General features: G+C 45.2%; 1 protein-coding gene across 1 annotated transcript in view; it reads left to right on the forward strand.

The window, feature by feature from the left end:
• The window catches only part of LOC126199691 (skin secretory protein xP2-like), a 79,293-nt gene that overhangs the window by 21,843 nt on the left and 30,781 nt on the right, over positions 1-26,669 (forward strand). Inside the window, exon 5 of the mRNA XM_049936618.1 lies at positions 13,786-14,152. Coding sequence (XP_049792575.1) covers positions 13,786-14,152 — 367 coding nt within the window. The remainder of the gene's footprint in view (positions 1-13,785; positions 14,153-26,669) is intronic.

Consider the following 26,669-nt stretch of genomic DNA (forward strand, 5'->3'; position numbering starts at 1 on the left):
GCCGACACTACTCTCTTTTAGGACTATTACCAAGCGTTAGACTAATCCTGCACTCTTTGCACAAGAGAACCCGTCGTCACTGGTTCACGTTCCATTCTAGGTGTTTCCTTCCCACCTTCTTAGTGCGCCGCGGTGGCTGCAGTATTTACACTGTTGTTCATAATGTATACCTAGATGTCGAAAAAATCGTTGAATTGATAGGGAACTAGGATCTGGGAGTGCAAAATCGCTGAACACAAAGAAAATAATACTTTCGACATATTTATTTGCCACAGTGGGCAAATTTGACAGCCGCAAGGATGTGCAATACTTGTTCGCCACATAGCCTAAGATTTAAATTACAAAAATGGTTCAAATGGCTCTGAGCACTATGGGACTCAACTGCTGTGGTCATAAGTCCCCTAGAACTTAGAACTACTTAAACCTAACTAACCTAAGGACATCACACACATCCATGCCCGAGGCAGTATTCGAACCTGCGACCGTAGCAGTCGCACGGTTCCGGACTGCGCGCCTAGAACCGCGAGACCACCGCGGCCGGCTTTAAATTACAGTTCCTATAATAGTACAGAACATTTTAAAACCAAACAAACTCTACAGCATCAGAAAATAGCCTCAGAGGCACTGACTTGGCCTCACAGTAGTTTTGGCTACTTGGAAACTGCTATTACAAACATCACAATGCACTGTACATGCACTTGAATCATTAAGAAGGAACATTGACGATAACAGAGTATACAAGACAATACTCCTATATAGGCTTTAAAATAAGAAAGAGAGTATTACTAAATCAACAAACATAAGTCATTGTCCGCAAGAGAAACCTGGGACAAGTGCAAAGTAAATAGATGGGCTGAAAAGCATGCATTAACCAACTGGCTTGAGCTCGGCCCATGCCGTGAACAGTTGCTCCATTCAGCACAAATTCTAAAACATACAAACAAAAAATACTTTAAATTTACGTAACATGTAAATAGCAAATGGCGCACAAGCCTTTAAATCTTGACTGATAATGAAAAACGTTGGATACGTTAACCCGAAAAGTACACGCACCAATAGTGCAAGTGAGGACAAATCTTTGTAGATCAAGTTTAACACGTTCGCTGCGGTCACCAGTGCGGGCGGACGCTTGTAAGCGCACGTGAGCTGAGAGCTGAAATCATATCCCTGCGCGCGACCGCTACGGTCGCAGGTTCGAATCCTGCCTCGGGCATGGATGTGTGTGATGTCCTTAGGTTAGATAGGTTTAAGTAGTTCTAAGTTCTAGGGGACTGATGACCTCAGAAGTTAAGTCCCATAGTGCTCAGAGCCATTTGAACCATTACAATCATATCCCTGCGAAACCTGTAAGTTCATGTTGTGCACGTACGTAATATTGACAGCGAATATAACGTCTACGCAAGATGTGGTGTTAGATACAGAAATACACGTACGCTTTAGCTGCATGACGATCATGTGATAAATGCTGCATGCTGACTGACGCTTACAAGCGTCATATGCATTTATTGCAAACAATTCTAACAACATCTCTGATATAACGATTATATTGCAAACTGGAATGAAAATGCAATTCAAACATGAAATAAATCCTCTCCATTGAGAAAGAATTAGAGTCTGAAAACACCAAAAGATTGAAACTTCCTGGCAGATTAAAACTGTGTACCGGACCGAGACTCGAACTCGAGACCTTTGCCTTTCGCGGGCAAGTGCTCTACCATCTGAGCTACCCAAACACGACTCATGCCCGGCCCTCAGAGCCTTACTTCCGCCAATACCTCGTCTCCTACTTTCCAAACTTCACAGCTAGAGCACTTGCCCGCGAAAGGCAAAGGTGCCGAGTTTGAGTCTCGGTAGCACACAGTTCTAATCTGCCAGGAAGTTTCATATCAGCGCACACTCCACTGTAGAGTGAAGTCTCATTCTGGCACCAAAAGATTTATTAAACGGAGAAAAAAACAAGTCTCATCTGCAATGTGGTGCTATGGAAACCCAATCCCATATAACAAATACGTTTGCAAAGTGTGGAGGTGATGTTTTTATAGCAAACCACAAATAAGTCCACATACTCTACAGAAACCTCATGTTCTGAGCAATGAATGTAACAATATTTTACTTGGCTATCAAATAATACAAATACAAACACTTTACAAATCAAACACCAACAGATCTTCCTCTGAAGATACGACATACCATTACATTTCGGATGTGTAATAGTGCAGCATTTCACACAGAATCCAGTTTTCTTTGGACACTTTATGCACACGTATGGTGTATCCGTACGCTTGCCCCGTTCCGCCCACGTTGTACATCGCCTCCTCATAATTTGCTTCTTCCCCACAGTTGCGTCCCGCTTTTGCACTACGTGTGTGTCTACAGTATTTGTTACGCACACCTTTTGTAACGTCCATTGGTGGAAGTACTCTCTTTATTTTTCGTATTCTATAATCATACAACGTCATTTTGTGCCCTGAGTGTTTATTATATAGGCAATGTGAATTGAAGCCGCGCGGGGAAGCCCCGCTGTCTACGGCGTCTCATCACGGCCCACGCGGCTCCCCCCGTAGAAAAGTTAGGTTAAGTAGCGTGTAAGCTTTGGGACCGATGACCTCAGCAGTTTGGTCCCATAAGACCTTACCACAAGTTTCCAAATTTTGTGAATTGAACATTAGCATGTCAACTACATGGAAGAGTAGTTTCTTTGGCCAGCGGATAGTCTTTCGTTCACATAAATAACACGTCAACATCTGGTCCTGCCTATGGCCCCAGACATACAAACAATTATATTTGACAACTGGCAATGGTTTCGAGACTATTTGCTGGTGTGCATTCGACACACATCCCGTTGTATTAGGAAATTCTGTGGAAATATAAGAGACCTCTCGTCTGTCCTTCCATTTGCCAATCATTACGCCGTCAGAATAATACACCTGACACATTCTGTTGTGTTTAGGGGTATTTCTCCTATTTACCCTTAGTGTCCCGGTGCAATGTGTTTTTGCACTCAACAGGGTTTTAGCTAAAGCAAAGCTGTTGTAAAAACTGTCCATGTAAACGTGATGGCCAACATGCAGCTTCTCTTCCAACAAAGGTAATACTATCTTTTTATTTACGAAACCGTCTGGATTATTTAGCATGTACAATTTGATGTCATATTTATTCTTTTTGTTCTTTATATATTGTCTAAATGACAGTCGTCCCCTTCAAAGAAATGTTGATTCGTCTAAAGATAGATCCCTACCTGGATAATACACCTGACACATTCTGTTGTTAAAATAATTCAATATGAGGCGTACCTTATATAGTCGATCATCTGGTTTCGGGTCTCCTGACTCTGGATTTTTCGCAAAATGCAGTGAGCGTAAGATGAACAAAAATCTGTCTCTGCGCATACTCATTGCTATTCCTCTATTTTCGAGCAGCGGGTCTATCTTCCAGTAGTCTTATAACCGGGCATATTTGACATTACCCATATGTAATCAAATACCCAGGAGACTAGTATTTCTCCTATACGTACAGGTTTCCATGGTCGTATTTTCGCTCGCATATATATTGCGTGCGTTACCGTTCGTTTCATCAACTACGAGCTGCAGTATGTCATCTGTAACCAGTAGCCTAAAGAAACCCATTGGCGTATTGCCAGCAGGATTTATCGGCAAATATTCTGCTTTTGTAAACGGATGGTACTGCATCCCATGTGGTTCTTCATGCCAAGTCGCACCTGGTTTGCTTACTTCTGCGAGCGAGCGTTCTTTATCGTCGACGATTTCCTCATCATCGTCGTCCGTATCGACCGATTCCGAACTGTCACGAAACATATTCGACAGTTCTGCTTCCACACTGTCATCACTATGATAAGTCTCTGCAGTCTCCAAATTCTAGCCACCCTCCTCTGGTTCGTCCCCTCTCAACTCAACATCACTATCGTCTAACACACTCACTAACACACGGTCAGAATACCGTATAGTTCACTCTTTCCAGGTTAGAAGGCCCCGGTGTCGGTTGATTCACCGCCATTGCAAACAATGCACAACACAGACGACTAAAGACGAAAACACACAACCGCAAACAGGAAAAGGTTATGTAATATTTCGTTGGTTGCTTGTACTAACAAGAGTGCACAGCCGAACAAACTAAACTGAGTACTCAGCTAGCGAACGCACCGCTTAGAAGCGTTACCCGCACTGGCGTGTTGATCGCGGAAACGCTTATAATCGTCAGCCGCAGCGAACGTTTTAACTGATAATAAATAAATTACAAAGATAGCAAAACCTAGAAAACACGGGCACCAGAAGTGCAGTTAACGACAAAGCTTTCCAGGTCGTGGTTGTAGTTGTTGTTGGTCTTCAGTCCTGAGAGTGGTTTGATGCAGCTCTCCATCCTACTCTATCCTGTGGAAGCTTCTTCATCTCCTAGTTCCTACTGCAACCTACATCCTTCTGAATATGCTTAGTGTAATCATCTCTTGGTCTCTCTCTACGTTTTTTGCCCTCCACGCTGCCCTCCAATACTAAATTGGTGATCCCTTGATGCCTCAGAACATGTCCTACCAACCGATCCCTTCTTCTAGTCAAGTTGTACCACAAACTCCTCTTCTCCCCAATTCTGTTCAATACCTCCTCATTAATTACGTGATCTGCCCATCTAATCTTCAGCATTCTTCTGTAGCACCACATTTCGAAAGTTTATATTCTCTTTTTATCCAAACTATTTATAGTCCATGTTTCACTTACATACATGGCTACACTCCACACATATACTTTTAGAAACGACTTCCTGACACTTAAATCTATACTCGATGTTAACAAATTTCTCTTCTTCAGAAACTCTTTCCTTGCCATTGCCACTCTACATTTTATATATTTTCTACTTCGACCATCATCACTTATTTTACTCCCCAAATAGCAAAACTCCTTTACTACTTTAAGTGTCTCATTTCCTAATTCCCTCAGCATCACCCGACTTAATTCGACTACATCCCATTATCCTCGTCTTGCTTTTGTCGATGTTCATCTTACATCCTCCTTTCAAGACACTGTCCACTCCGTTCAACTGCTCTTCCAAGTCTTTTGCTGTCTCTGGCAGAATTACAATGTCATCGGCGAACCTCAAAGTTTTTATTTCTTCTCCATGGATTTTAATACCTACTCCGAATTTTTCTTTTGTTTCCTTTACCGCTTGCTCAACATATAGATTGAACAACATCGGGGAGAGGCTACAACCATGTCTCACTCTCTTCCCAACCACTGCTTCCCACTCATGACCCTCGACTCTGGAATGCCATCTGGTTTCTGTACAAATTGTAAATAGCCTTTCGCTCCCTGTATTTTACCCCTGCCACCTTCAGAATTTGAAAGAGAGTATTCCAGTCAACATTGTCAGAAGCTTTCTCTAAGTCTACAAATGCTAGAAACTTAGGTTTGCCTTTCCTTAATCTATTTTCTAAGATAAGTCGTAGGGTCAGTATTGCCTCACGAGTTCCAACATTTCTACGGAATCCAAACTGATCTTCCCCGAGGTCGGCTTCTACCAGTTTTTCCATTCGTCTGTAAAGAATTCGTGTTAGTATTTTGCAGCCATGTCTTATTAAACTGATAGCTCGGTAATTTTCACATCTGTCAACACCTGCCTTCTTTGGGATTGGAATTATTATATTCTTCTTGAAGTCCGGGGGTATTTCGCCTGTCTCATACATCTTGCTCACCAGCTGGTAGAGTTCTGTCAGGGCTGGCTCTCCCAAGGCTATTAGTAGTTCTAATGGAATGTTGTCTACTCCTGGGGCCTTGTTTCGACTTAGGTCCTTCAGTGCCCTGTGAAACTCTTCACACAGTATCAAATCTCCCATTCCATCTTCATCTACATTCTCTTCCATTTCCATAATATTGTCTCCTCAAGTACATCACCCTTGTATAGACCCTCTATATACTCCTTCCACCTTTCTGCTTTCCCTTCTTTGCTTAGAACTGGGTTTCCATCTGAGCTCTTGATATTCATGCAAGTGGTTCTCTTTTCTCCAAAGGTCTCTTTTATTTACCTGTAGACAGTATCTATCTTGAATGAGATTTTCACTCTGCAGCGGAGTATGCGCTGATATGAAACTTCCTGGCAGATTAAAACTGTGTGCCCGACCGAGACTCGAACTCGGGACCTTTGCCTTTCGCGGGCAAGTGCTCTACCATCTGAGCTACCGAAGCACGACTCACGCCCGGTACTCACAGCTTTACTTCTGCCAGTATCTATCTTACCCCTAGTGATATGCGTCTCTACATCCTTACATTTGTCCTCTAGCCATCCCTGCTTAGCCATTTTGCACTTCCTGTCGATGTAATTTTTGAGACGTTTGTTTTCCTTTTTGCCTGCTTCATTTACTGCATTTTTATATTTTCTTCTTTCATCAATTAAACTCAATATTTCTTCTGCTACCCAAGGATTTCTACTTGCTCTTGTCTTTTTACCTACTGGATCCTCTACTGCCTTCACTACTTCATCCCTCAAAGCTACCCATTCTTCTTCTACTGTATTTCTTTCCCCCATTCCTGTCAATTGTCTCCTTATGCTCTCCCTGAAACTCTGTACAGCCTCTGGTTTGGTCAGTTTATCCAGGACCCATCTCCTTAAATTCCCACCTTTTTGCAGTTTCTTCAGTTTTAATCAACAGCTCATAAGCAATAGATTGTGGTCAGAGCCCACATCTGCCCCTGGAAGTGTTTTACAATTTAAAACCTTGTTCCTAAATCTCTGTCTTATCATTATATAATTTATCCGATACCTTCTAGTATCTCCAGGGTTAACAGACAATAAAAAGAATGGACATATCTAAAATTAGAAAATCCTCGCACCGCTAGTGCAGGTAAAGACTAACCTTTCTAGATGAAGGTCAACGGCTAAAACAAGATAAACTGGAAGCTCTGTTTCAATCGATTAAATGCTTAGCTTGGGCGTGCCCCTTTTACTGGGATGCTGACCCTAAACAATGACCAGCTGTGTTAGCCACATCAGCTTACGGCAAGAACATCAAACGAAAATTTAGTAACGAAAGCACAGGAGTTTTCATGAACCGAAGGGGACACTATCTCACACAGCAAAAGTCCTTTAGTTTGAGCTGCGCGCTCGCTTAAATCCTGCTCGAGGTGCCTCAACGGTGTGCCACCTACCGGGCACCAGGGAAACCGTAGCTAGGTAACGAAACCTAAAGACATTGCGCGAGCAAAGGTAACAATATGGACGTCCGCACGACTTAGGCATGTCGAGACTGTAGCGAACTCTACGTGTCCACACATCACTTTCTGTTGCTTCCAAAAAGGCAGCATGCAGTACCGGTGTATTATCTTTGGGGAGCTACGAGGTTTAATTTGTAGGTAGCATTCATCACGTCGTGTCGTTGACTGCGGGCTACCCCTTGAGACGCATGTTCAATGTTTTGTGTCTCACTCTAGCGACTAAATATTCTAATGACGTCGCTGGGTGCGCAAGATGGGTAGGCTGCATCTTGCTGGCAACTCTTCTTGCCACAACAGCCGGCCGAAGTGGCCGGGAGGTTCTAGGCGCTGCAGTCTGGAACCGCACGACCGCTACAGTCGCAGGTTCGAATCCTGCCTCGGGCATGGATGTGTGTGATGTCCTTCGGTTAGTTAGGTTCAACTAGTTCTAAGTTTTAGGGGACTGATGACCTCAGAAGTTAAGTCCCATAGTGCTCAGAGCCATTTGAACCATTTTTTTTTTTTTTTTTTTTTTTTTTTTGCCATAAGGTGTCAATGCCTGAACAGTCTAAGATCGAAATAACGCTTCGAGACATGCCGACAGGTTGATTAGTGTATATCTGCTGCTTTGTCACTTTCACAATTGGAGACCCAGCACCCTTTGCTTAACAGCTCTGAGAATGCTCTACTTAATTCCACTGGGAAGGCAGGTTACTTCTACCTCCATTAAAGACGTGGCGGAACGTAAGCAATTTCTGTGTTCAAAAGAGCATTGACCAAGACGTTTCTGATCACAAAAGCACAGAATATGCCAGTCATGAGTGTGATGGAATACTTTTTTGTGCAGTACAGTCGTTGACGATTAGCATCAATCGTACATCAGAGACGGGTGCAATCCCTGTGAGACTCTCGTTTACAGAAGACCCCCTAACTGCTCCAAATGTTTCACCACCCCCAAAGAGAAATAACTGAACAAACATCATATCACTCTGAAGCGCCAAAGAAACTGTTATTAGGCATATGTATTCAAATACAGAGATACGTAAACAGGCAGAATACGGCGCTGCGTCGGCAACGCCTACATAAGACAAGTGACTGGCACAGTTGTTTGATCGGTTACTGCTGCTACAATGGCTGGTTATCAAGATTTAAGTGACTTTGAAAGTGGTATTATAGTCGGCGCACGAGCGGTGGGACACAGCATCTGCGAGATAGCGATGAAGTGGGGATTTTCCCGTATGACCATTTCACGAGAGTACCGTGAATATCAGGAATCCTGTAAATCATCAAATCTCCAACATCGCTGCGGCCAGGAAACGATTCTGCAAAAACGGGACCAACGACGACTGAAGATAATCGTTCAACGTGACAGTAGTGCAGCCCTTCCGCAAATTCCTGCAGATTGCAATGCTGGACCATCAACAAGTGTAGGCGTGCGAACCATTCACCGAAACATCATATTATGAGATTTCGGAGCCAAATACCCACTCGTGTACCCTTGATGACTGCACGACACAACGCTTGATGCCTCGCCTGGGCCCGTCAACACCGACATTGGACAGTTGGTGGCTGGAAAAGTGTTACCTGGTCGGACGAGTCTCGTTTCAAATTGTATCGAGCAGATGGACGTGTATGGGTATGGAGACTACCTCATGAATCCATGGACCCAGCACGTCAGCAGGAAACTGTTCAAGCTGGCGGAGGCTCTGTAATGGTGTGGAGCGTATGCAGTTGGAGTGATATGGGATCCCTGATACGTTTAGATACGACTCTGACAGGTGACATGTACGTAAGCATCCTGCCGGATCACCTGCATCCATGCATGTCCACTGAGCATTACGACGGACTTGGGCAACTCCAGCGTACAATGCGACCCCCCCTCCCCCCCCCCCCCATCTAGAATTGCTACAGTGCTAAAGAGTGGCTCCAGGAACACTCTTCTGACTTCAAACACTTCCCAGACATGAACATGATAGAGCATATCTGGGAGGATGCCTTGCAAAGTGCTGTTCGGAAGAGATTCCGCCCCCCCCCCCCCAACTCGAACGCTTACGGATTTATGGATATCCCTGCAGGATTCATGGGGTCGGCTCCCTCCAGCACTGCTTGAGACATTGGTGGAGTCCATGCCACGTCATGTTCCCGGTCTTCTGCGTGCTCTTGGTGACCGTACACGATATTAGGCAGGTGTAGCAGTTTATTTGCCTCTTCAGTGTATAAATGTAATTAATACTAACAGCGAATAAAAACAACCGATATACTAATTACTACACGAATTCTTCTCCATGAACAGTATCTCAACGACTTTCTTTCCTTTAAACTCGAAACAATTTTGCTCAGTGGTGAATTCTGGATCTTATCATGCTGCACCAGCATATCAGTTAGCCAAATACATGCATATTTTCCCACAAAAACACTACACACGTAGAAAAAGCCGAAGCTTAGAAAACACTAGTGACCTAACCCATAAAATCAAAGACATGAATGTAAGTGACATAGCTAAACCACTCACATTTGACAACGTATCAATTTACATTAGATATCAACCGAAGAAACAATTAAAATAATTGAAAAATAACTAAGACAGAGAAATATTACAGCAGAAACACAGACGCAAGAAGGCTCAACCATTTTGAAAGAAATCACAGAGCAAAATTATTTGATCCAACATGGAGGACTCCCCGTGGGATTATCCGTAAGTGGCTTACTGGCCAGTATCCTCTGGAACTACCTTGAAAACAAAATCTTTGGAGAAATAATAAAACCTAAACTGTACTAAGTAATACATTAGTATCGCTATGTTAATGACGCAATTTGCTTTGTCGATGAAACAAATGACTATGCGAGTCTACTGCAGTTACACAGAGAAATCAACACTGCCAACACAGATTTCCACTTCACACCTAAAACCGGAACAGACAAAAAATACACTTCCTAGGCCTCACAACAGAGAACCAAACCATAAAGACTGGTTCTCAACGTACAAACACCTCCATCAACGAATACTGTGATACATAACAGATCTAGCATTAGCACATCACACAAGCAGGTCGGTCTCAGATACTTCCTACACGGAATAAACATACACTACTGGCCAATAAAATTGCTACATCACGAAGTTGACGTGCTACATACACGAAATTTAACCGACAGGAAGAAGATCCTGTGATATCCAAATGATTAGCTTTTCAGAGCATTCACACAAGGTTGGCGCCGGTGGCGACACCTACAGCGTGCTGATATGAGTAAAGTTTCCAACCGATTTCTCATACACAAACAGCAGTTGACCGGCGTTGCCTGGTGAAACGTTGTTGTGATGCCTCGTGTCAGGAGGAGAAATCCGTACCATCACGTTTCCGACTTTGATAAAGGTCGGATTGTAGCCTATGGCGATTGTGGTTTATCGTATCGCGACATTGCTGCTCGTGTGGTCGAGGTCCAATGACTGTTAGCAGAATATGGAATCGGTGGGTTCAGGAGGGTAATACGGAACGCCGTTCTGGATCCCAATGTTATGCCCATCCGGCTTGGATCTCCGCCCCCCCCCCCTACCTTTTATAAATCCCTCCAAATCCTTGAACGTCATGCTCTCCGCCTCGCCTATCGCATCCGTCTCCCCTCCCCCACGCGGATCCTGTACAATCTCATCCCCTTCCCCCACCTCCTCCATTTCCTTGATAGGATGCGGATCCTGTACACCTCCCGCAAACTCGATCCTCCTCACCCGCTCGTCTCCCCGATCCTCTCCCACTCCCGCCCGCCGCCGCGCCTGTATTCGCACGTCCCACCCGGTCTCCATCTCTCCACCCTCCTTACCCTCTCCCAAGGTGGCTTCCGCCAGCTCCCCCTCCCTGATGATGTCCTCCTCCCCTCCATCTACCCCTCCTATCAACTTTGACCCTGCCCCACCCCCCACTCCCGGTGTCCTTTCTTTTAGGCACCCTCCCTCCCTTCTCTTCCCTTCCCTTCTCTTTCCTTTTCCCACGTCCCCTCCCTCCCTCCACCCCTCTTCCCCCAGGCTTCCCCTCCCCCTTCCTCCCTCCCCCCTTTCTCCCCTGCCCGTGGCATCTCTGCTCTCCCCTCTCGCTCTCCCACTCCCCTTCCTCCTCCTCCTCTCTTGGCAGGTCCCCGGACTCGCACACGCATAGTGAACATTCGCGCGCCGGAGATCATCGACATCAGTATCTCGTGTGTGTGCTTTGTTTTGTGTTTCGTGCAGTTACGACTCCACTGTTCACCTGTGCCTTCGCCGTTCTCCGTGTTTTGTGCGCCGTGTCCACGAGTGTTAGTGTTTTTATCGTCCAACGTGAACGGCTTCATGTTTATTGTTTTTTTGTATCTCCATTTTTTGCCCGCCGTTTTTTGTATTGTCTGTATCACCTCTGTCATGTTATTGTTCCACTTACGGCTGAAGAGCAGCGTAATGTGCTGCTGCCAGCCCGCCTGTATAGGTGCTTAAAATTACAATAAAGGAAAAAAAAACAATGGATCCCAACGGCCTCGTATCACTAGCAGTCGAGATGACAGGCATCTTAACCGCATGGCTGTAACGGATCGTGCAGCCACGTCTTGATCCCTGAGTCAACAGATGGGGACGTTTGCAAGACAACAACCATCTGCATGAACAGTTCGACCACGTTTGCAGCAGCATGGACTATCAGCTCGGGGACCATTGTTGCGGTTACCCTTGACGCTGCATCACAGACAGGAGCGCCTGCGATGATGTACTCAACGACGAACCTGGGTGCACGAATGGCAAAACGTCATTTTTTCGGATGAATCCAGGTTCTGTTTACAGCATCACGATGGTCACATCCGTGTTTGGCGACATCGCGGTGAACTCACATTGGAAGAGCGTATTCGTCACCGCCACACTGGCGTATTACCCGGCGTGATTGTATGGGGTGCCACTGGTTACACATCTCGGTCACCTCTTGTTCACATGGACGACACTTTGAACAGTGGACGTTACCTTTCAGATGTTTTACGACCCTTGGCTCTACCCTTCATTCGATCCCTGCGAAACCCTACATTTCAGCAGGATAATGCACGACCGCATGTTGCAGGTCCTGTACGGGCCTTTCTGGATATAGAAAATCTTCGACTGCTGTCCTGGCCAGCACATTCTCCAGATCTCTCACCAATTGAAAACGTCTGTTCAATGGTGGCCGAGCAACTGGCTCATCACAACACGCCAATCACTACTCTTGATGAACTGTGGTGTCGTGTTGAAGCTGCATGGGCAGCTGTACCTGTACACGCCATCCAAGGTCTGTTTGACTCAATGCCCAGGCGTATCAAGGCCGTTATTACGGCCAGAGGTGGTTGTTCTGGGTACTGATTTCTCAGGATCTATGCACCCAAATTGCGTGAAAATGTAATCACATCTCAGTTCTAGTGTAATATATATGTCCAATGAACACCCGTTTATCATCTGCATTTCTCCTTGGTGTAGCAATTTTAATGGCCAGTTGTGTAGCTCCAATGGATAAAGATAGCTATACACAAAAACTAAACATAATCAAACAGGTCGCCGCAGAAAATGGTCACAAAATGAACTTAGTAGACAAACTGAACCAAAAAAATAAAAACGCAACTGACACCAAATACACAAAGCAGTATTACAGCACACCATACCAATGATGCTCACAAAATCGAGAGGGCACAAGATAAGGAAATCACAAAAAAACTGGAAACATGCCACACCTTGACATTTGAGAATAAGATAATGGACAGAATGGAAAACAATATGAGAAAACAAGGACTACACGTTGTATGTAGAACAAACGACACTACGTTAAACATTAAAAACACCCAACACCGCCACAGATAAATTCAGCACAGTCTCGTATTTTTGTGACGGCCTTCGTAGCGACAACACTTCGCTGTAGAAACGGCCTACGAAGTCACCGCCACACTTTTAATAGCGGGCCGACCGGTCCGCTGGAACAGTGAACAGAAAGATGAAAACCCAAACACTCGGATTAAATGAAAGTCGGTACTTATCTTTATTAACGACGATACAGAACACAGTGGTGAACATGGTCTACAGAAATCTGTCTAGTTCGAGTCGGAGCGGCTAGGTCAGCGTCGGATGACGACAAACAACAACTCTGCTGCGATGAACACACAACTGACTAGCAGGTACACAATTCGGTGGCGAGTATACAACTGAGCGGCGAATCCAGAACTGTCCTAGCGCTCGCGACTCCAGCGCTTAAGAAGCCAGAAGCCAGCGGTGGCGCGCGCAGACTTGCGGCGATTTCCTGTATCGCTGGCGCTGCTCATGCGGACGGCGTCCGGACTTTGATGCTGCCAACCTTTTGGCAGCGGGCTCGGTTGGCATTACTGGCTAGGATATAACACTCCTCCCCCCCCCCCCCAAATCGCCGCACCGTCGTTGAATAATGACGTGGCGAGCGTCGACGGCGGGGGAGGGGTCTGGCCGCAGGCGTAGCAGAAGAGACCGGGGCGGAGACTGTTGTCGGTGGCAGTCCCCGGTCCGCACCCCAGCATTGGCTGCGCGGGGCCTCGGGAAACACCGACTGAAAACCGAGGTCAGGGTGCACGCCTGTGACCACGGACGCAGCTTCTGGTACTGGACGCGACGGGGCGTCGGGACCCACGAAGAGAGGCAGCGTCTCCTGACGCTGCGTCGACGGCTGCTGAGTGGGCGCCGGACAAGGCGCTGCGGTGTCAGACTCCTTGGGGGTGCCCAAGGAAAGCGGCTGCAGTACAGGCTGCACAGCCACCGCTTGGGAAGGCGGCCCGGCTGAGGGGTCGACGTCCATCAGCTCCGAAGGCGGTGACGACTGAAGAGGGACCGCAGGCGCCGGAGCGACCACCCGGGGCGCTCCCGCATGAAGCTGCGCGGGAGGCATCAACGGGACGGGCTGTCGGCGTGGTAGCGGCGACGGCTGCTGTTGCTGCCCTGGGGGCGGCAGCGAAGTCGGAAGGCGCGGCTGGAACCCGCCGCGGACCAAATCTGTGGACAAAGAACGAGCGGCAGAATCCGGGCGGCCAGCGCGGCGCAACTGGTTCTGATGCCTCCTGTGCACCCCAGTAGCACCTTGAACAGTATAAAAACCGCGACCCTGGACACTTATCACGGTACCACGTTCCCAACGACGGCGACCGTGATAAACTCTGAAAAAAACGGCGTCGTTGCGCTGAAAACGCGTGCGATGCTCAGAAGCGGCGGGTCGATCCGGGGGGTGCAACAACCGTAGTAGGGTGCGATGACGACGGCCGTGGAGAAGCTCCGCAGGCGAAGGGCCGTCGCGTGGCGTGGTCCGGTACGACGACAGGAACGTGATGAGGGCCTGCTGACGAGAGTGCGTAGCACGAAGGCAGTCCATATGATCCTTGAATGTGCGTACAAAACGTTCCGCTGCACCATTCGATTGAGGGTGGAACGGCGGAGTAAGAACATGGCGAATGCCATTGGCAGAACAAAAACTTTCAAATTCAGCAGAGGTAAATTGTGGACCATTGTCAGACACTAAAACTTCTGGAAGACCCTCAATACAAAAAATTGAAGTCAACGCCTGTATAGTTTGTGCAGACGTTGTAGACTGCATGGGCACAACAAACGGAAAATTACTAAACGCATCTATCACGATAAGCCAACGAGAATTCCAATATGGACCAGCGAAATCAATATGTACTCGCTGCCAGGGACCGGCAGGGCGTGCCCACTCAAAATAGCGTTGAGGCGGAGCAGCTTGGTGTTCGGCACACGTCGAACAATCTGTAGACATCTGCGTAATCTGCTTATCAATGCCGATCCATGTACAATGACGGCGGGCAAGCTGCTTGGTGCGGACCACTCCCCAATGACCTTGATGCAACAAGTCGAGGACCTTGGATTGGAGCACTTGGGGAACCACTACACGAAGCTGGTCATTCTCGGTGCGTAACAGCAAAACTCCGTGCGAAACAGACAACAGATGACGTCGCGGATAATAGCGACGAACCACAGGATCCGATATGTCCTTTGCCTTGGACGGCTAACCACGTTGAACAAAACGTAATAGTAAACTCAGATGAGGATCCGTAGCTGTCTCACGTGCCACCTGACGATAATCAATCGGAAAATCCCGGAGGGATTGATGCTCATCGGCGTCAATCTGATGGCAAGAGTCGTCAGAGGAATCGAAGACCTCATCCGCAGCAATCGGCAATCGAGAAAGCGCGTCAGCGTTTGCATGCTGAGCTGTAGGGCGATACAGTATCTCATACTGGTATTGTGATAACAAAAGAGCCCAGCGTTGTAGTCTCTGAGCTGTCCGCTGAGGAACTGGTTTAGACGGATGAAACAGTGACGTCAGGGGCTTGTGATCTGTTACTAAATAGAATGGTCTACCATAGAGGTAGTGATGGAATTTTGTGACACCGAACACAATAGCCAACGCTTCCTTGTCCAATTGGCTATAATTACACTGAGCTTTGTTTAGCAATTTAGATGCGAACGCAATAGGACGTTCGGTGTTACCGACTCGGTGAGACAACACAGCACCGAGGCGGAAAGAAGAAGCATCACAAGCTAACACCAGAGGCTTGTTAGGGTCGTAATGGACCAGACAACGATCATTCAATAAAGCCTCTTTGAGCTGCTGAAAGGCTGATTGGCAATCAGCTGACCACACAAACGGAACATTCTTACGGCCGAGACGATGCAACGGTGCAGCAATCTGTGATGCATTAGGTATAAACCTAATATAATATGTCAATTTGCCAAGAACTGCTTGCAATTCATGCAGATTGCGAGGGGCGGGCAAATCACGAATAGCTGCTAAATGTGACTGGGAGGGATGAATGCCTTGAGCATTAATAACATGTCCCAGATACTCCAACTCCGTAAGGAAAAATGAACATTTATCGATGTTGCAACGTAGGCCTGCCTGAGACAACACTGTAAACAAACACTCCAAATTACGGAAATGTTCAGCAGGCGTCCGACCGGACACAACAATATCGTCTAAATAGTTGCAACACGATGGCACCTTAGCCAAAAGTTGGGACAAAAAACGCTGAAAAACAGCTGGAGCTGACTCACAACCAAAAGGCAAACGCAGAAAACGGAACAACCCCAACGACGTGTTTATGACAAAATACTGTTGTGATTGCTCGTCGAGGGACAATTGCAAATATGCTTCACGGAGATCAATTTTGGAAAAGAAACGAGCTTCCCCTAACTTATCCATCAGCTCGTCCGGTCTAGGCAAAGGAAAAGAATCAATGACAGTCTGAGGATTAACTGTCGACTTAAAATCAGCACACAAACGTAACTTGCCAGACGGTTTCTTTATAATAACTAAGGGAGAAGCCCACTGGCTCGCTGAAACGGGTTGAATAACACCGTTGTTTTGCCAACGACGAAGTTCATCTTCTACAGGTGCCCGGAGGGCGTGAGGCACTGGACGAGCACGAAAAAATCGAGGCTGAGCATTATCTTTTAACGTAATATGAGCGGCAAAGTTCGCAGCACAACCGAGTTCGTCTTTAAATATGTCACTGTATCGTTTACACAAATCGGTTATGCTGTCTTGAGGAACAACAACAGAATTAAGTTGCAACACATTGTCTTGGATAGACAGGCCAAACAAGTCAAAACAGTCTAATCCGAAAATGTTTACACTGTCTGTAGCGCGGAGCACTGTGAATGAAACTGTTTTTGTATTGCCCCGGAATGTGGCTGGCACGCTACATACACCTAACACAGGAATGTGTTCGCCACTATAAGTAGCCAAAGAATGTTTTGCCGCTGAAAGTTTAGGGCGGCCGATAGCCGCATACGTAGCACTATTTATGAGAGTCACAGACGCACCAGTATCTAATTGAAAATTGAAGGTCTTATCCTGGATGCGTAGCTTCACAAATAGTTTATTACACTGTCTCTGGATCGGTGCAGCGGAGGCGGAAGACACAAAATCAGCGCGTTTAGCGCGTGTTCGCTGCTTACGACAACTCGTGGGTTGGGCGGGTGGAACAACAACTCCCGCTTCACTTGCAGTCTGTACATTACTTTTTACAGCGTTTGAATTACGCTTGGGTCGCATAGCAGAGGGCTGGATGGGTGGCTGATTGCGAACAAGTTTATTACCCACACGAACCGTGGAAGAGTCTTTAAACGCGACCTCCTGGGCGGGCTGGCTTTGAAGAACATGAATATCCATGGGCTGGGCAGCACTAGAATTGTTCTTGCGTTTACGCAAACAAACAGTCTGGATGTGTCCTTTCCTTTGACAAAAGTGACAAACCGCGTTGCGTAACGGGCAACGTTCACGAGGATGAGCAAGAACACACTTAGGGCAAGACTTAAGTCTATCATTTTGCACACGCGGCTGACGAATGTGTTTAACATGACGCGGCCGGCTAGTGTTTACAGTCTGACTCTGCCGGTGGGGCCGCGGGCGTGACATAACTTGCTTAGCACAGGCAATTTGAGAAATACATGGCTGATCTAACTCACACTCAGCATAGTCAAAAGTATCTTGGGCTTCAATAATGTTCATCACAGTCTCTAATGACGGGTCAGGCAACTTTAAGATAGCAGCACGAATACGAGAATCTGCAATGTTTTGAGTAATAGCGTCTCGTAACATGACATCACTGTAGGAAGCTCCACACACACAATTAAATCGGCACTGACGGGTGAGGCCCCGTAAATCTGTTAACCACTGTTTATTAGATTGATGTGGCAGTTTCTTTAATCTGAAGAACTTGAATCTGGCCGCTGCCACATGAACTCGCGACTCGAAATACTCAGCAAGCTTGGTAACAACAACGTCATAGTCTAAAGCTTCTGGCTTGGATTCCAGGAACAACTTACAAAGTAGTCTATAGACTTCCACGCCTGCAGTGGAAATTAAATAAAGCTGCCGCTCATTACCTGTGATTTTGTAGACTGACATGTGCGCCTGCAACTGCGCGAAATATTCTTGCCATTCTTCTCGTGATGCCTCAAAAGCACGAAAAGGCGGTGCTGCCTGTGCTTGTTCCTTGTGTGGTGGTGGATTAGCCGCTTGTTTGGCGATTGCTTCCACCAGACTTTGTATTTGCTGACTCTGTAACAAGATCAACTGTTGTAATTCGGCAGACATAGTGAACACAAATTAAACCAGCCCCCAAAATTCTATCTCAAGAAACAAGTTGAACCAGCCCTGCACACGAGTTCGGAAGTCCTCGTCGCCAGTTTTGTGACGGCCTTCGTAGCGACAACACTTCGCTGTAGAAACGGCCTACGAAGTCACCGCCACACTTTTAATAGCGGGCCGACCGGTCCGCTGGAACAGTGAACAGAAAGATGAAAACCCAAACACTCGGATTAAATGAAAGTCGGTACTTATCTTTATTAACGACGATACAGAACACAGTGGTGAACATGGTCTACAGAAATCTGTCTAGTTCGAGTCGGAGCGGCTAGGTCAGCGTCGGATGACGACAAACAACAACTCTGCTGCGATGAACACACAACTGACTAGCAGGTACACAATTCGGTGGCGAGTATACAACTGAGCGGCGAATCCAGAACTGTCCTAGCGCTCGCGACTCCAGCGCTTAAGAAGCCAGAAGCCAGCGGTGGCGCGCGCAGACTTGCGGCGATTTCCTGTATCGCTGGCGCTGCTCATGCGGACGGCGTCCGGACTTTGATGCTGCCAACCTTTTGGCAGCGGGCTCGGTTGGCATTACTGGCTAGGATATAACACGTATAACGGTTAATCTGCAAAGAGTGCGACGCAACAACATACGGGGTGTTTATGATTAAATTTTCGCTGCTTCAGAGGGCCCTCATGAAAAACGAGTGATCGTAGGAGAACGAAACTTGAAACACTTGTATGGACACGTGCTGGAGAAACAACGAATAGACGTTTGAAAGAAACATATTTTAATTTCCACAGGAGAGGGTAACAGTGTTTGCCTTCCAAACGTTGCTGAACGTGATGGCCACCTGCATCCACGACAGCCTGGAACTACGCTAGAGACTGCCCTACTGCTGCCCGAAACATCGCAGATGTGACGTTGGCTTCCCGCCTCACTATGCTGATCTTCAACCTCGAACGTGTATTAATGAACCGTTGATTAATCCAGCAAGTTCTTCACGAAATGGTGCAATTGGCAGTCACCCTCTCCCAGAAGAAATTCCCAAATCGCCAGTTAATTGGGACTTCTGAATCATGTTATTCAACACCAGTGTGGCAAGAAGACCTCTCCGTATTCCTTTAATGCATCGATGCTCGCGAAGAGCACCACCACTATTGCTGTCGTTTTGGAAAATCATTTCTACCAGCAAAGCCCTGCTAATCTTGTCCTGAAGCATGTTGATTGTCTGCAACTGTATTTCACACTGATTCTTGGTTTCAACTCAACGTCGTCGTACAAGCGTCGGCGCCTAGGGCGAGTCGTGACACCAACACTACTGACAACGCAAATCCTGTAGCGCACAGGATGAACGTCATTCCTCTGAAGTAGGGCACTCATATTGTAAATAGTTTCTCGGTTACATTGGGTCATGTAGCGAAAGTTTAACTATAACCACCCTGTATGTTGGTCGGATATGTAGAAATTTTAGAGTAAGTATTCGAAACATTTAAGGTGGGATGTAACGGAAAACGTAAACACTCATTTAAAAAATCATTACAGCGATATTTATTAATGTACGAATCTAAAATTTTGCATGTGTAAAGAAAAAGAGCTGTGTTCTAAGGGAAAAATATAATAAAATATGGAAGATTAATATTTTGCCAGAAATTTGAATTTATAATTATTTTATTGTCTAGCCACAGCTCAAATTCTAATCATGCAATTAATCTGAAAATTTTATTGTAGTGTTCTGAGAAGGTTATACGGCCACTGAACTATAGTTATTAATTTATGGTACAAATTGTATCATTAACAGAGTTTTTAATTTTGCACTTCCAAAATTAACTTTTTTTCTACATACAATCATCTAAAAATCGGAATGCAATTGCAGGATCTCGTATTATTTAGTTACAGGGAGACAGCAACACGTTGCGAACAGTTCCTGAAAATTTCACAGGATTAGCTCATATACTTTTTGAGAAAATGTTTCTAATAACGAAAAAAATGTAAAACAGAGAAAATGAGGTTCAAAGATTTTCTTCTCATACCTCACATGTAATAAGCTTACCCCAATTTCAAAGTACTCCATACTGATACTTCTCATCCCCCAGATTCCTCTTCGACTCTGCCTGGCCTATATTTGCACGTAAGACACTGATCTGTTAGCTTTCTTCACCCTGCTCTCGTCGATAGTGTACAATGCTTTTGTTGTAAACACACCAGGACCTATACCAACTCTCTTCAGCACTTAATTCTGCCATTATTTCCGTTATTGTAACATAAAACTGCATCATAGACACCTATTTTGAGTACTTCAAGTCCACAGAACGTCCTTTTTGAGCATCTAATCGAAATTAAATTATTGAGGCTTTCATTTGCATTTTGTGTCTTTTCGTGAAGATGCTTCCTCAATAAATCAGGGTTTGCAAGAAACCTGAATGTGGGCTTCATTGCATTCATAATAGATTCTGGTAATGAGTGTTTATGTGAGTACGTTTCATTTCTGTTGTTGAACTTACACCAATAGTCTTTCAGACACAGACTGTGCATTGGTGTTTGGCCAGCGAATAGTTTGTGGAAAAAAATTGTCCACATAGCACGCCTCATTGCCTCTATGTTGTGTGTGTTCTTCCTGATAGCTCTCCCATAAAATAACTGAAGAGAATCAATTTCTTTCAGAGGAAGCCTGCCGGCCGTAGTGGCCGAGCGGTTCTAGGCGCTACAGTCTGGAACCGCGCGACCGCTACGGTCGCAGGTTCGAATCCTGCCTAGGGCATGGATGTGTGTGATGTCCTTAGGTTAGTTAGATTACGTAGTTCTAAGTTCTAGGGGGCTGATGACATCAGAAGTTAAGTCCCATAGTGCTCAGAGCCATTTGAACCATTTGAAGAGTAAGCCTGTCTTTTCCTCTTAGTGGTTTTCCATCCTCAAGTACTTCACCTTTCTTCTCTTTCAGCAAGCGACGAAGCCTACCACCAAGCCTCTTTTGGATGTGGCCAACACATTCCAACTTTTCTATTGTTGTATTGAACGTATTTTTATCTTTTACAGCTTTGATCGAAGAGGAATTCCCACCACCGAGGTATTTAGTATATATGACATCATATTGATCCTCACATCTGGAGACGATCCTCACAACTGCAGCAACCTCGATGCCCCCACTTCAGCCACTATAATTCTTACAGCATGCTACTGCACACTTTTCTTGCCACAATTTCCCTCTGTCTTCATTGCTGGATATTTTCCTTGTTGCACACTGGTGACGGTATTTAGACATAATTTCTATATCTAAAACTTTACCTGAGTCAATACCAATAACAGATGCAACTCCATACAGATATTTGTGACCCCTTTTCATCCAGGTCCCATATACAGACACACACAGGTCAGTAACATTTGTAGGAGATTCACTGTCATGAATATCTATCCCAGGATCTGTTTCTTTTTGGTTTAATTCCACCAATTCCTCCACTGCTTTCTTCATAGAAACTTTGGCAGTACTGCATATAGCATCATAGATCCCTTCATTTACTTTCAAACCTTGCACAAGGTGGAGGCATGTTCAGAAAACCACACAATAAATTACCTCCTTCCCTGCCCTGTCCAAGGCATCTCAGAGCATATACTAACCCAAAATTGCTTTCATAGGTACCAGCGTCAGTTTTTTAGAGGAGGAAAATGAAAGTTCATCGCCACACGATTTACAAATCAATTTAAAATCACAAGCTGTTCCCACTATTCTTTCTTCAACAACAATCATGCATTCCGTATTTTTACAGCTAACACATGAACATGAAAACTTCATAGCCTGGCAGAGAAGCTCTAAATAAATAAGTACGACTCCAGTGGAATCCATATCAGCATCATTCACGCACCTGTACAATTCTCCTGTCCCAAATTTCGATGCTCAATCTGAAAGCATATGTTCTTCATTTCGAGCTGCTTCCTCTTTTTTTTCTTTGTTTGTTGGTAAACCGAATTCCACGAAACCTCCGTTTCCTAAATACAGTTGTTCCACCACCCATAATGCATAAATCTTGACTTCCAAGTAAAGGTTTGCGAATTCAACCTCCCACCTACAAGTATGTGTTAGTATTGTCAAAACGTAAACAAACCACATGGAAGAAAGTTTTCAGGCAAAGATATAGATGTCAGCCAGAGAGATACATGTCAGCCAGAGATATAGATGTCAGCCAAAGATATCGAAAGAAAATAGCCTCCACACTGACAAAAATTCCGCTGAAACAAGCAGTTTTCCAAATGTCGGAAAAGGTGGGACTGGCCATCAGTGCAGAGTTAATCAGTTTAACAATTTAAAGGCATTTATACAGTTGCTATCACGATAAAATTCACACACAACAGAGGTTAAACTGTGTAGATCAAGAAAATAACATTTTTGAAAAATCGATTTTTTTGGACCAAAATCCATTACAGCCCCCCTTAAGAGCATCGAAAAGGTGCAGCACACACACCACATTTGCAGAAATCCTCTCGAAAACAACCACCAGTCTAGCGATAGGCCTATAGAAATAGAGCTCCAGACATTAAAACACAATAATCATTGACAAACTGCCTATTGGCTTCTGTCTCGGGTTCTTCGGCCGACGTTCATCTAATGATTTTTCTGACGTTTCGCCAGCACGAGTGGCTGGCATTGTCAAAGCTTCACCCTCCATTGCCGGTGGTGAACTGGAGCCGAGCTCGCGGGCGCAGGCTATATGTACCTGGCGCGCCAACGTCCGAGGGCTTCTCCGCGGTCATTTCCGGTGCGGTTCTCCTCTTGCTACCTGCGACGGTCGTTCGCTGCAGTACGGGAAGCCAGGATCCGTTGACCTTAAGGCTTTCCTCTTTCTTGTTCAAACTGTTCGCGTGTTTTTGTATTTCTACAGCTTCTCTGAACAAGCGCGTGTGATAGTGCTTCTCTACAGCCAGAACTTCCGTGTCGGCGAATTTTATTACATGGTCGGTCTCATTCAGTGCGTGCTCTGCCACGGCCGATTTCTCCACCTGCCCCAACCTGCAATGTCGCTTATGCTCTTTGATCCTGGTGTTAATGGATCGCCCAGTCATTCCGACATACACTTTTCCGCATGTGCATGGTATGCGGTATATTCCCGACATTGCAAGTGGGTCTCTTTTCTCCTTCGCCGATCTAAGACACTCTTTGATCTTCCTTGTCGGTTTGAAAATCGTCTTTACGCCATGTTTGCGCAATATACGGCCGATTCTGTCCGTCACTCTGGGAATGTATGGCAGAAAGGCCGTACCCGACAATTCTTTTTCCGGTTCCTTACTTCGCCGAGGGTTGGGCTCTGTTACACTTCTAATATAATTTGTGGAGTAACCATTGCTCCTCAGGACAGTTTCCAGGTGTTGCATTTCTCGTTTGAGGTGTTGCGGCTCACATATTCCTCGGAAAAGTGTATGTCGGAATGACTGGGCGATCCATTAACACCAGGATCAAAGAGCATAAGCGACATTGCAGGTTGGGGCAGGTGGAGAAATCGGCCGTGGCAGAGCACGCACTGAATGAGACCGACCATGTAATAAAATTCGCCGACACGGAAGTTCTGGCTGTAGAGAAGCACTATCACACGCGCTTGTTCAGAGAAGCTGTAGAAATACAAAAACACGCGAACAGTTTGAACAAGAAAGAGGAAAGCCTTAAGGTCAACGGATCCTGGCTTCCCGTACTGCAGCGAACGACCGTCGCAGGTAGCAAGAGGAGAACCGCACCGGAAATGACCGCGGAGAAGCCCTCGGACGTTGGCGCGCCAGGTACATATAGCCTGCGCCCGCGAGCTCGGCTCCAGTTCACCACCGGCAATGGAGGGTGAAGCTTTGACAATGCCAGCCACTCGTGCTGGCGAAACGTCAGAAAAATCATTAGATGAACGTCGGCCGAAGAACCCGAGACAGAAGCCAATAGGCAGTTTGTCAACAAGTGGCCACGAAAGCCTCAACAATTTTGTACAATAATCATTATTAACAACAGAAGTAAATTACCACATTAAAAAAGCTATCATACCGGGCAAAAAAGTCATCATTGATCAAATAAAATTCGCGGGCACACACACACACACACACACACACACACACACACACACACACACGCACATTATCAAAACAAATTTCACGACCTCCAATCAAAAACAATGAAACAAAAGACTGTCAAGAGCGCATATGAAACGTAAACTGTGCAGCGAAAAGTGTGTATAAGCCACAGCAACAGCATAAGATCCAGAATTCACCAATGAGCAGGAGAAAACTTAAGTAAACGCTGTTAAAAATACGCAACAAAGTCTATGAATAACTAACCACACTAAATAGTTCTCCATATTAAAGCCTCATAAATGTTTACTGATGTCCACTGGTCACTTTAAACGCAAGAAACCACATTTAGTAAGCAAATAAAAACATATCTCAGGGCAACTCAGATACAGCAATAAATGTAAAAGATTAGTCAGGTGCGAGTAGGACTAGCACTGTAAGGGTTCCGTACAAACTCAATCATATATGTGGACAGTTCATGTATTCTGGGAGCTGAGAAGATTGACGGTTTTTGCCAGTTATTTACATTGATACTGGCAACATATTGGCCCTGGAAATTCCAACACTTTCGAGAATGTTTTAAGTTTAAAGTTGGATAACGAATGTCAAAAGAAATATTTTTTCGTGTGATACAATTACAAATTAACAATTTTCGAATTTTTTTCTTTAGTTGTACTGTGATACCTTGCTTCTTGCCAGATTTATTCATTCTAGGTCAAAAGCTAGTACCCAACAGATATTGATGACTGAGTTTGCACGTATCAAAATGTGTGACATAAATGGCCGTAAACACCCAAAAACTGATATTAATCTTGACCACTGTATTCATTAGATTTATACTACCTTATAAGTTCCAGCTATCCTCCAAGACTCTACAAAAGAAATACATAAAAGGGTATCAAAACGAATACATTGGTACAATTGTACGAAGTACGTTTTATGTAACTGTACCAATGTATTTTTACTGATGCCCTTTTATGTATTTCTCATGTAGAGCGTTTGAAAATGCCGTAAAGCTGAAATGCGTAAGGCAGTATAAAATTAATAAATACAGTGATCAAGGCTAATATCAGTTTTTGAGTGCATTAAAAACGGTCGCAAAACCTCACAAAGTATTTACGTATTTTGCAGCTGAAATGCCGTATATTTTTACTAAATTGACTTAGAAATTTCAATTTGCTACACCACCAAGGGACTGAAAACCTTAGTCCGTGACATAAATTTCAACTTGATACGTCTATCTCTTCCCAACAAAAGTGATTTTCAACAATCGGACAGAGAGCTGGACTAGGAAGTGATCCTATTAATGGTGCCGTTTTTACCGATTGAGGTATGAAACTCGAAAAAAGGCCATATGCCACTGTTTTAACGGAATACATAGTTTTCAAAACAAAAAATTCAACTGAGATGTTGCTCTAGCACCCCTGCATTGAAGGTGACATTTAGACTTGTGGCTGATATATGTTGGCAGTCGTAGGACACATATAATGTAAAAAAAGTTAAAGTACATGTGTAATTTAAACAAGAACAAAATGTAACATGTTCCTAACCTACATAAAATTTGTGCGTTTATATTTCAGGAAAAATAAAAGGAAAAAAACCGACTGAGAATGCTACGACTGTGGTGAAATTTGTTTGGGCATTAAACAACAGTTGTGTTCCTGCAATAAGGAAGATCCTCTTTAGTTCATTATTAGACCTCTGTTCATTTATCCGTCTGCTAGAGCAGTACATCTCTGGGTGGAAACTGCAAGGTGTGTCTTGAGTCGTGTGTGCTCTGAATGGAGCCCGCCAATTGGAACGCTAGCTGACAGAATTCATTTTGGGAAGCCTCGTTGCCAGCATACAAAATCACTCTGCTTCTTTCCTGCTGCTGCGATTCTTAGGCGTGCTGACTTTCCTCCTAGCACAGACACTATGGACAGAGGGGGGGGGGGGGGGGGGGGGAGAGGCAGTCTTACACTCACAGTACCTCCACCTGCCTGTTAATATCCTCTTCCTTTTCGAACTACTCCCTTTTCCCCTCCATCAACTACCAACTGCCTCCTACACCAAGAAGAAATGCAGATGATAAACGGGTATTCATTGGAAAAATATATTATACTGGAACTGACATGTGATTACATTTTCACGCAATTTGGGTGCATAGATCCTGAGAAATCGGTACCCAGAACAACCACCTCTGGCCGTAATAACGGCCTTGATACGCCTGGGCATTGAGTCAAACAGACCTTGGATGGCGTGTACAGGTACAGCTGCACATGCAGCTTCAACACGACACCACAGTTCATCAAGAGTAGTGATTGGCGTGTAGTGACGAGCCAGTTGCTCGGCCAC

This window comes from Schistocerca nitens, chromosome 8, assembly GCF_023898315.1.
Source record: "Schistocerca nitens isolate TAMUIC-IGC-003100 chromosome 8, iqSchNite1.1, whole genome shotgun sequence".
Classification (NCBI taxonomy): Eukaryota; Metazoa; Arthropoda; class Insecta; order Orthoptera; family Acrididae; genus Schistocerca; species Schistocerca nitens.